Source organism: Cydia pomonella, chromosome 4 (genome assembly GCF_033807575.1).
Source record: "Cydia pomonella isolate Wapato2018A chromosome 4, ilCydPomo1, whole genome shotgun sequence".
Lineage (NCBI taxonomy): Eukaryota > Metazoa > Arthropoda > Insecta > Lepidoptera > Tortricidae > Cydia > Cydia pomonella.
The window spans coordinates 24576754-24589493 of record NC_084706.1 but is presented as its reverse complement, the minus strand read 5'-3'; the positions used below and the strand labels follow the sequence as shown (position 1 = coordinate 24589493).

The 12740-nt window shown below is 38.1% G+C and overlaps 1 protein-coding gene across 1 annotated transcript in view; it reads right to left on the bottom strand.

Moving 5' to 3' along the window:
* The window catches only part of LOC133517336 (synaptotagmin-5-like), a 103133-nt gene extending 99080 nt beyond the window's left edge, over window positions 1-4053 (bottom strand). The window contains exon 1 of the mRNA XM_061850602.1: window positions 3184-4053. Coding sequence (XP_061706586.1) covers window positions 3184-3194 — 11 coding nt within the window. The 5' untranslated portion in view covers window positions 3195-4053. The remainder of the gene's footprint in view (window positions 1-3183) is intronic.
* Between the last annotated feature and the right edge of the window lie 8687 nt (window positions 4054-12740).

Genomic DNA, 12740 nt, shown 5'->3' with positions numbered 1-12740 from the left:
CCTGGGAATTTGCGAATCGATACGCCCAGGGGAATGAGATTTTTGTAGAAAGAGCCTAAAACGATACTTCATGAGTTGTCGTAAATTTCATACCACGTAGGTAAAAAAACAAAGTTTTTTTTAAAGGTATAAGGTTATCCCACTATTTTTCATGTAATTTTACCCTATTTTTGACATATTTCATTTAGATTAAATAGTTGTACCTACTTTACAATTTGTAATAACTAGGAAACAAATATTTCTATCTTTGCACCCAATAACAAAACCGAAGAATAAATTACCTAATCTTATAATAACAAAAAAAATGGTATCTACGCACGTAATGCAAAAGTTACGTTACCTATTATTCAACAATAGAGGCAAATTCGAACAATATCTGAATGATATCAGTTAACATTCATGCGGGTGTCCCACTCGCGCTAATAGATGTACGGACAAGTCCAAGCGAAATGAACGCGCGATTGATAACTAACTGATATTATTCAGATATCATTTTAATGTCAGGTGCACATTTGAATTGGCATGTGGCAAAAAAAAAAAAAAAACATATCATTGGAAATTCATGCCTGAGACGGTTACCTACGAGACAGGCTTCGCCTAGTGTAGGAGCCAGTGAAAAAAAAAAAAAAAAGAAAAAAAAAATGTAAGTTGCGTTACCGAATACTCAATTACTCACTGGGTAATAATTAGTGTTACAGGTCAATTCCAGTTTAAATTAAATTAACTTTTATTAAATTTCATTCCAATATGATACTGATCTATCAGTGTCAAAAGTGACGTTTTTGGATCAGAGTTTTAGTTATTAGATCTCTTTCCAGTATAATACTGATCGATGAAAGTAACGTTTTTTGTTAAAGGTAGACGTAATGCGCAATTCCGCCCTCTAGAGGCGATTGGAACCATCTCATATTGAAATGATGTCAGATCAGTGTCAGATTATATTTTTTAGAATTTGCCTATTAACCTTTTCGACGCCAACGACGGATATATCCGAAACACAGGTTCAACGCCAACGACTGATTAATCCGTCACAGACCACAGAGCAACATAAACCTACCTGCGTATGCACAAAGTTCAATTTCAGTTTTGACAGTTCAGTGGCGTCCGAGTGACAGCTTTTGTGTTTGAAACGGCGTCGTAAAGGTTAATCGTTAATCACACGGGCACGACACGGTGGTAGGGCGGGCGGCGCGCGACTGGCGGGCGGCGTTATCAACTTGTTTACGCTGCATGTTATCTGGCTAGTTCGGAGATACGCGATGAAATATCATTTACAAAGACTCGGAACCGGTTCTAAATACCGGTTTATTTCAGTTATAGTCCGGACTTTCATAAGAAAGTTCCTTACATTTTTATTTATTTTAGAACATAGTTAATTTTCACGCAATGTATGGGGTTCTCCCTCTACGTTTTCAATTTGTGCAACCTTTAAACGTTATTCGATTCGTTTGTAAATTGAAATAGATAGTTTTTGGAGTAGAAAGACTCGATTGGTAAGTTCGCTCAGGAAAAATATCATGTTTTTTTCTCCATACAATAGTGAAACACCCTAACTGACATTTCTAATCCATATCGTATCTAAATGTTTGGCGTATCTTAAAGTTTGAATCGGGCCGGTATAAGTACTGACCCATTGATCATTAAGTTAATCGTCTTTGACATATATATCGAAGGACGGGTCTTACGGGCACTAAGAATGGCGCTAGTTCAGTGTGTCACTCACGAAACGGTGACGGTACGGAATCGAAGTGACGTGCTTCACGCGAATCTTTTTTGTTCGCAAATCTTTGCGTCTTTTACGTCACCGGTGTGGTGTCTGCCATAAGATCTCCGTGTAATATGTTTTGCGATTTTTACGCAGATCAATTTACGGTGCGTCAGCGTATTTTAAGCAGCGGTGTGGGGAGCATGCGTCAAAAACGGTACGCATACGACGCGTCACTGCGATTCCGTATCGTGACCGTTTTTTAAGCTGCGGTCTGGTCGCACCTTTACGCAACTAGTTGCGACCAATCGCGCGCGTGATGCGAACTCATCAACCAATCGCGTTGCGGCGTTAAACTGCACGATTGGCTATAATAAACTATCTTTATTATGACATAGTCAAAATGCCGCATTATAGGTGAGTCGTATCGGCCCGCTACCGTAGCCAGGATGGGGTTGGAGCTGGCCCGCACTCTGCAGAGCAACAAGGCAACTCTTTTTCGTATTATGGCGAGCCTGATGCGCTGCAGGAACGGGGTAGCCACAACAACATCCTGAAGCCATTATTATATTGTACCAATACCATTCTTTAATATCTTAACGAAAAGATATATATCTCTATATGTATAAGTAGAACAACAAATAAATCTTGATAGTTACTAAAAGCGGTGGTGGCCGAGTGGATATGACGTTCGACTTTCAATCCGGTGGTTGCGGGTTCAAACCCCGGCTCGTACCAATGAGTTTTTCGGAACTTATGTACGAAATATCATCTGATATTTTCTACTAGCTTTTCGGTGAAGGAAAACATCGTGAGGAAACCTGCCTACATCTGCGAAGAAATTCAAAGGTGTATGTGAAGTTCCCAATCCGCATTGGGCTAGCGTGGGGACTATAGCCCGAGCCCTCTCGCGCATGAGAGAGGCCTGTGCCCAGCAGTGGGACGTATATAGGCTGAATAATAATTATTATTAGTTACTTTAAAAGTATAAAGATATATCTATATTTGGAAAATAATTCTAGCAGGGCAGACCTTAGGGGCGTTGTTTCATCCTCTACTTTTGATGCAGACTGTACAAGTGTTACAATCTAATGTCGGCCACACCACTACACTAACAAAACAGGTTACATCAAAAGTGACATATTTTTCATAAAAACACTTTTAGATACATTTGGTCTTTTGCTAAAGGGTCCACATATTACGTCACGGCAACGAAATTTTGTGTAACGTAATTAATGGATGACCCCTAATAGCCTCGTCAACTCTTTTTTAAAGACTTTTCAACTGATAAAAAAGTAACGCACATAACGCTTTCTCAAACTAAGAACTCACATTTTGGCCGTTAATCATAATTTCTCACTTACTTTCAACGCAATATAAAGTTTTGTTTTCTTTTCATTTAGTTTCGAAAGTAACAAAAAAGTTTTGGTCATAAAACAAAAATGTAGATCGCGCAATTTAAATACTAACGTACTTACCTATTGGTCATTGGCGTTAAATGTCACTCGACAGTTCAATATTCGACACAATTTGACACACGACACGTCACGATTGGAGGGCGGGCGGCGCGCGACTGGCGGGCGGCATTATCTTGATTGTTTACGTGTTATCTAACTGTTACGAGTGTTGCAATATAATGTCGTCCCTACCTACTTGCTATGTTATATAAGTTGACGAAAAAATATGTTCTTTTCATTCAGTACCCCTAGTGTAAATAAATTCGATTTTGAAACGTGACGTACGCGTTTGCGTTTAGTCTCATTTTGTATTGGATTTAGAAAGAGCGCGCCAAGCGGGACGTTTTGGAAACTCAAAATCCTATACAAAATGAGACTTAACGCAAACGCGTTCGTCACGTTATGATGTCGATAAAATTTACACTAGGGGTACCGTTCATAATAAAAGACTTACACACGTTTAAGAATTCTGTATTTTTTGGACACCAAAGAAGGCCCTTCGTTATTTTTATATTTAATTTCTTAGGCTAAAGTGGGCCTGGGTTGGACATGTCTGCCAGATGAATGATCTCAGCTGGCGGGCATCCCCAGAGTAGTCGTGGCACAGCAGCAGACAAGAGTTTCAGCGGGGTTGGCGGGATCTTGCTCAGCACAGGGAGGATTGGAAAGCGAGAGGGGAGACCTTTTCCCAGCAGGACACACAAATAGGCAAATAAATAAATAAATTCTTATAATTAACATGAACTTGCAGTTTAGTCTATCTATGGTAGTAGCGAACATGGACGCAAAATTTGAACCCATTCACACTTATAACGCAGCGGCTTACGTGAGCGAATAACTCGCGATGCTACGCGGCGCGGCGCGGCGGCCCAACGGCATTCGCGTTCACAACGAGATCGCCCACGTAGGATACTTCCATAGGTATCAAAGGATTGAATTCAACCGCGCCGCGCCGTTTGAGTTCGCGAGCTATTCGCTCACGTAACCCGCTGTGTAAAAGTTTGAAATCCTGAAAGTATAGGCAAGCTATCAAATTTTGGGTTATTTCTACTCAGAAGCACTATCGATTTAAGCAATAAAAAAAGTGTCCCACTTTTAATTGTCAATTTTGTAACGTAGTTAACCATACATTGTGTATGAACCGTTACAAAACTGACTACACATTTTGTATGGAAAATTAAGAATAATTACAGCAAAATGGGTACATTTTTTTCTGAAAACCTCTTATATACTTAACTCTTTGTCGGGACCTCATACTATTATCACTATGAAAAGGTACAAAATGGCACTAAAATTAAATTCCTTTACCGTAACTTATATTAAAATTGAACCTCTATGAGACGTAAAAATGGAGTTGAAAGTTGTTGGAGATGGAGTCCAGTGATTAGCAAATGTAAGGATGAAAAAACATTCCAACACATACCATCGGATGTCATAAGTGCTGTGTGTAGGCAAAGTGACAACCCTAGCGTACAAGTGAATAATCAAGATCAAGTGCGGGTAGTTCGCAAAACCCGCGCAGCAAGATGTTGATACAATTCCTCGCCAGTCTGCCTGTGACCACGAACGTAACGTCACATTCGAGACGTCAGGCCATATAATAAACGTAAGTTTACGCAATTAAGTCCCGTATTCGTTTTAAAATTATGAATGAAAATCGTGTTGGTTTAAATCAATATATATATGGAGTTGAAAGTTTTTACCGCAGACATTTCGCGGTTGGAGGATATTATTTGGATACTATATGCCGGTATTCGGTCTTTTTATATTAAAAAAAAGTTGTAATTGATCAATAAAAGACTAAAAGTTTTGATTGGCTAAAGTAATAGTTATTAACGGTACATATGGTGCTACTTTACCGCACTAGTGCGAAAATTAGCATATTACGTTACCTACTGTGTCGAACATTTAAAGGGCCATAAATATGTAACGTAAAACGTTGTACGATACACGTGCGAATAGGTAATTCGCAACTCATGCCGATTTAAAACACTCCCTTCGGTCGTGTTTTAATTGATCACCATTCGTTGCGAATTTCCTATTTTCTGCACTTGTATCGTAATAGTATTACTTAGTTTTACAGTACATATGATCCTTTAAATTTTCGACATAGTTACATAATGTGCTAATAAAATTTACGCACTATTGCCGAAAAGTAGCATCATATGTACCTACTGTAAAATACTATTATGTCAAACCTCTTGCGCGGCATCTTGACGTCAACATGCGCGCAGTACAGGGGTTTACTGCGCGCACCGAAATTTTTAAATTGCGGGCATCTTCCTCTTTTACTCCAATTAAGGCGTAATTAGAGTGACAGAGAAAGATGCCCGCAATTTGCGGACTTCGGTGTTCGCAGTAGGCCATCTGTTGAGTCGGCCTCAATGGTTATTATAGTTGGTTTATAGGCGGGTATTGTGTGCGTGTTAGCTAGGTAGTTAGGTAAATTACTAGGTAATATCGAAACCCACAAAGGCAGGGATGACCGGCAATTTCGTGCGGAACATGTAATCAAAATTCCTCTAGGTCACACAAATTACGCACAAAGCTTTGATGGTCTTGCGTCGCCTGCCTGTCCTTTGTCTCTTTCAAACTAAAACATTTATTCAGGAAATAGGCCAAAGGGGCACTTAAGTATACATGTCAAATTTTTACAAGCAATAAATATAACCAAAAATTTTTGTCAGCCGGATTTTGAAAGAAATTAATACTTATTTTTTTATGATTTTTTTAAACATTGTCTAAACAAACACTATTTTCGTTACTAGATTGCTATGAAGGATCTTACATATATGAGATCTACATATTTGGGTTCGTCTTTGACGTCTCTAAAAATTTGTCAGAGAGTTTAATTTTAAATTTATTAACAAAAAAGTTATGGTCAGAAACCCAGTTTTTTGTCCTAAAATTCTTCAACTTTGATGCCAAATATCTCGAAGATAATGAACTTTGAAGTAAATTTAGAATACTATATTGCTTACAGCCGTTGCTGTCAATATGATTAGCTACTAAAAACATTAGAAAACTAAGGGATTCAGATCGAAGGTCATTGGCGTGGCGTGGCGTTAAGGGCTTAACCACATTATAGTTATACCTATGTGAGTTTAAGCTATGAGTGTATGTATTTTAGTGAGTAAAATTTTGTATTACGTATTCGTATTATGTTATGCATTTGTATATATTGCCTGTTTTTCACAATATTTGCACGCCTGCATGCATACTGAATGCACGGATTTCTTTTATTTTTAACCGACTTCAAGATTTCAAAAGGAGGAGGTTATCAATTCGGTTGTATATTTTTTTTTTATGTTTGTTACTCCATAACTCCGTCATTTCTGAACCGATTTTGAAAATTACTTTTTTGTTTGAATTTATATATATATATATATATATATATATATATATATATATATACAGATTGGTCCCGCGTTTGTCAAAACTCAGTTCTGATGATAGGATCCATGAGGAATCGAGGGAACTCTTCAAATGTAAAAGGCATACATATAGTGATTTTTGTATTTTCTTTAACAAACCAAGCATTTACATTTAAAAATGATGACAAGGAACTGCTGATGATGATCGGAATGGAACTCTTCAACGACGCATAGTACACGTTTGGCGATTTGTGCTATTCGCTATGTTTGTCAAGTAAATATTATTTATTTATTGACAATAACAATATAAATAATGGATATATACAGATGATTACTATAACTAGCTTATATCTAAAATAGGCCCTTGAGGCATTGTACCAAGGATGCTGGCGGCATTTCCTCGTTGTATCGCAATACTGATACGTTGTGCGAGGAAGCCGCCAGCTCTTCGGTCACCAGTTACGTCAACCAGACGTTTCGCGATTTCTCCAAAAAACTTTTGCGCGCTGGGACCCCATGGACCTAGGGTTTCAACGCCAAAAGGTACAAAATGGTACTCTCTACCGAGGCTCTTATATTTATTACGTTTACGTCAAGTAAATTAGATTTTCGAGACAAATTTTTGTCAAGTTCGAGTTCTGATAATAGAGTCCATGAGGAATCGAGCAAAAAGGCATATAATTATATAGTGATCTTAGTATTTTCATCAACAGATCAAGTATTTAAATTTGTAGAAGTGACATTTGACGATGCATACTTCACGTTTGACAATTTGTTCAAGTCAAAAGATCAAGTGAATCCCCTGGACAGTGGACGGGGCCACGGAACGGCTGAATTTAAGCAGGTATAAGCCAATTTGAACGTACACAGCGTACACTGACATCAAAATGATATTTGAATCGTGTTATAATTTTTTTTATTGCTTTAATACTTTCAAATATTTATTACACCATGGTAAAAATCCAAAGTTACATTTCTAAATAAAACATATCACATTAAAATGAAATATAATTAAAATAACGTTTAAACTACAACCTAAAATCTAAAATAATCCGCCCTGGCTCAAATTCTCCATTATTCCCGCTGCGTTTGCTCACTGAACCGCAATGAAGACCTGCTGAACCAGATACGACCCAGAGCGAGGATCGCAGCCCCTTTCTCGCAAGTGACGCTTTAACTCCCAGAAAACGCAGCGAGCCTCTGAACCCCAAGGCCATATCTCAATATCCACCGGCACAAAGTCATAAAGCTGATTCCAACGCGGAGTACTTTGCGTGCTTAGGGCCTACGCTAGCTGACGCGGACGCCCGCCGCGTGCGCACGCACGCGGGTGCTATTTGTAGGTGAAATCCGTCGCACGCGTCCGCTTCAGTTAGCGTTGCTCATACTATTTTTCGTTAACCCGCTCGTCCGCTCCGTGTACCCGCGTCAGCTAGCGTAGGCCCTTAGACTTTGCCGCGGACTCAACTGGTGAGCCAGCACAACTTATGGTGTGCCTCAAATGGGATGCAGCGTAAGTGCTGACACAAGTTGCATCCCATAAAAGGCAGCGCCCCTTCGCCATGGAATTAAGGTTAATCCATCAGGCCTTTTACCGTCTCTATATTATGTTATTGTTGTGTTATGAAATTACAGTGCATTTTGCTCGTTTTTGTCCGTATTGGCGCAGGCTAACCGCACGGTAATGATTCAAATACCATTTTAATGTCAATGTCAGTGTACGTTCGAATTAACCTGTACCCCTAGTGTAAATTTATTCGATGGCGATTCGATACTTTACAGTGACGTACGCGTTTGCGATAAGTCTCTTTTTGTATGGGATTTTGAGTTTCCAAAACGTCACGCTTGGCGCGCTGTTTCTGAATTCCATACTAAATGAGACTTAACGCAAACGCGTACGTCACGTTACGAAATCGAATAAATTTACACTAGGGGCTCTGTTAGACTTTATTAATTTAATGTAAATGTATATTGTATAAACTTATTTTAATAAATAAATAAAAAATTAGAGCTTTGAAGTAAATAACTTTTGAAGAGTCCAATTTATAAACCGGTCCGCACCGAGGGTTCCGTACAAACTAGTGTGATGATGTTTTTCCCGTAATAATTCTGATAATGTTATGTAAAAACAATCATTTTTTCTTTGATGAAGTTCGTAACTAGATATTATGATTTCCATCTTCCTCAATAAATATATTATAACTGTAATAAAAATGCGACAGACATACAAACGGACTGTTTGGTACGGAACCTTAAAAACGCAAATTATTATTACCTACCGGTTTTCATTTTCACATCGTATAAGGACTCTTCATTAAGTTCTAAAACCTCAAGCTATATTTAGCGCCTATTATGAAAACTTTTGAAGATTATTTCAAAACGATTGTAAACAAATAATAACCTATCTATCGAAATTAAAATCTTGGGTACAAATGTTACCTTTAAGGTAGTTTATGTGTAGATATTTGGTTAATTGATCTTTCGTCACGCAAAATCGAATTTTGATGAAATTCGATACAAACGTGCGAGGAAAGTAAGGTCAATATGGGTAAGTGTGGCTACGATTCCGCAGTTACCCCGCAGTAGTATTACTGCCCGATGCCTGTGCTACGCGTTGACGCGCTTCAGCTATACTTGACATGACATCTTTTGTTTTGGATACATGAGCATGTAACAGTGGAATGGAAAACGAGTTGCACAGTCGGCGCCAGCGGAGCCTAACTGAACGCGGAGCCGGCATGGTCCATTTGCGTATTCACAACTTGCGTTACGGACAGAGGGCCTTAGATTTTCGAACTTACCGAGCAGCCTCAAGCAGCAAACCAGTAGGTATAAGGTAGAACTACGATTAACCAGTCGTTATTACATATATTCCTGAGGTAATGGTATCGCATTTAAAAATAAGCTCGAGAAATGGTTATTAATAAAAAGTTTATACAATCTAAATGAATATTTTATGTGTATTAATGGTTAAAATTATATTAAAATAGTATTGTTGTTATTGTTTTAGTATATTTGACTAGTTTTAAGTTTATTATTGTATGTACGAAATTCGCAAGCTGTTGGACTTTATTTTACCCAGTTCTGACAATAAAGTAATGTTATCTTATCATAGTTTGTATAGAGGATCATCCATTAATTACACCACATGTTTAGGGTCAAGAAAATGTGAGGTAAGTGAGGCGACCTTCACATTGGGGCCTGTTTAGTTTACTCATTGATTAGTAAAATGAACTCGCAATAAATACAAGTGTGTGAATAGGCCCCAATGTGAAGGCTAGCCACACTTATCCATATGCCACACTTACACGTATTGACCCTATATAACCTGGAAAAGGGCGTAGGATATTTTTAATCCAAGAGTTAATCCCCTAAGGACTTAAGGAGGTAAAATGAGGGTTGCAATTTCATATGAGAGCACTCAGGGGAGGGGTGGGAGGCAGGGCATAAGGTGCATCGGGGTAACTTCGAAACTAGAAGCATTTTCTACTGTAGTAACAGTAAGCAAGATGCCTCGGTAGCGTTGCAGTAGTGTAAGTACTTATTGTTAAAGTACGAAGTGCGACTTGTTTTATAAATATTTGCCATTTTGAAATTTACCCCGAAACGTTACGCGGTTGTTTACTCACGCTGTTTTCTGATATGAATGCGACGGCGATTAAATTTCATTATTTTACCTTAAATCTCACGTCACGTTTCAACTGGGTAATACCGGCTGTGGCCACGGATGACTGACGACCCAGCAAAATGTCAACATTAAACTACGCGAAAATAATAAGTAAATGAAGAAAAATGAAGAAAAAAGTAAAGCTATTTGAATACGATAATTTATGTGGAGCTAAATTTAAATGAGATAGATTAGAGTATATTATTGAGTAATAATGTTTCTTCTAACATTGCTGCTAGATCGGGGTAATTGGAAATAAACGTGGTAATTCCGACGGTTGTTCTTGATGTCTATGACGTCACGTCCCGACTTTCCGTTGACGTGATAAGACGTCTTTTGCATTAAGCCGGTTAAATGTAGTCGCCCATGTTCTACAAACTTTAATAGACAAATGTTTACATTAAGTTTAAGAGAAGATTGACAACTTTGCGCTGTGTGCTTTATACACCGTGTTTTATTGAATTCCGTTAACTTCGGGGTATTGGTGAGTACGTTAAAGGTAATAAATGGCAAAGCCAGTTAGTAAAAAAAAGAAGTATATAAAAAATAATGTAATGTTGCATATAGCGTTGTTTTAACACGGGCATTACATTTATATCTACCAAACAATTGAAAACTGTGACATATCAATGTCATTTCGAACATCAATCGTCCGAGATAGAAATTACGTTTAGTAAGTAGCAAATGTATTAACTCGTACTAAACACTAATCAATATGTAAACAGACCCTAAGGCCAGTGTACACGCTTGTAAGGGCTTTGTAAGAGTTTTTTTATTGGTTATCTCCGAAATTCAGTTAATTAGCATACCTTTGAGAAAATTACTTAATTTAAGTTCAGGATTCCACCCTTGAAATTAACGAAAAAAACACGGTGTATTTCTTATGAAGAGGCAAAACTTTGATTGTGTGTTTTAATTGAATCCAGTAACCTTTCAAGTTAGTTTGATGTAAGTATACCTAATAGTTGGAACTCGTTAAGAGCACGTTCATATAAACTAGCACTATTTTCAGCCCCATACAGACCTCGACTCCTCCAACCGACTATGGTTTGCCGATCGTCTCAATAAAAAGATACACACACACTATATAGTGTATACACTATATAGTGTATACACTATATAGTGTGTGTGTGTGTGTGTTTATAGTGTGTGTGCGTGAGTTATTAAGAAAAGCTAATCACTGTCAGTTTTGTAGCACGAAATCACCTTTTTGCCTTTTTTATCGCTTATATGGACACCGCATATTTGCCGGGGCAGAGAGGCAGACTAAAAAAGAGATGGCGGGATGACCTCGACGCTTTTTGCAGAGACTGGCAGGAACATGCTCCAAACCGTGATCTGGCGGAAGAAAGGGGAGGCCTTTACCCAGCTGTGGGACCCAAAATAGTCAAAAAAAAGTTTATGGATCGAACATCAAAACCATTTTTTTTACATCCTAAAACCCTTGCAATAACGCACCACATACACAGGTTCTCTCTCTCTCACACACACACACACACACACACACACACATACACCATTCATTCATTTCATGTCAATTTGGAAAATAAATGTATTTGTATTTATTTATTTGTATTGAACTTTAATACTTAATTATCGTTACAAAACTGACAGCAATTAACTTTTATTAACATCTCACGCTAAGTAGGTATATACACTATTTTCTGAAAACTCCCTAGAACGGCCGAGGCGTCCAGCATTTCGTGATCTATGACGAGTGGTCGATCATCATGTGAAGCTTTCTAGAGAAAACTGTCGGACGCCTCGGCCCGGATACGGGCCGTTCTAGTGTGTCATCTCATCTCTTAAAGAGTCCGTAGCAAAATCGGCCGAATTTCACCTTCCCATACAAACGGAGCTTCGTTCTCATATTAATTCAATTAAATTATTTATTTAATTCGAATCCACAATAGATCCATAATTGTTAGTATTTACAACAAATCTTAAAATTAATTAAGGTTAGTGACATACAAAATAATAATAATAAATCTAATAATATATCTACAAGTACAAAAAAATAAATATAACTAGGCAATCTAGATGCACCACTTCTCAGCATCTGTGGCTGCCACATGCAGTCCATTCCAGTGCATGAGCAGTGGTGCATCTATCTTACCTGCCAACGTTTTCAGGATGCTATTGGTACTGCCACACAGTCTCTGCATAAGTGACGCCGATCTGTGTGTGTGTGTGTGTGTGTGTGTTGTGTGACTACGTGTTGGATTGTAATGAAACTTTGCACATACAAAGACATGAGATATTTCAATATACATCTATGCCTGTAATTAGAGCAAAAAACTAGTTTTGTATGAAAAACGTAAATTCGCTGTATTATATAACTATGGTATCTGAAGCTACATAAACTAATTACAGGCATAAGTACAAAGTTTTAGAACAATCTAGCTATTCGTTTTAAAATGACAGCGTTACAACTAAGTTTGAGAAACGAGCTTGCTGCGCTGCGGACTCTGAATTGAGTGTGATTTTCAAAGCAAAACGTTTCTATATCTCTCGTGTCGAGTGATGGCCCCCGAGGC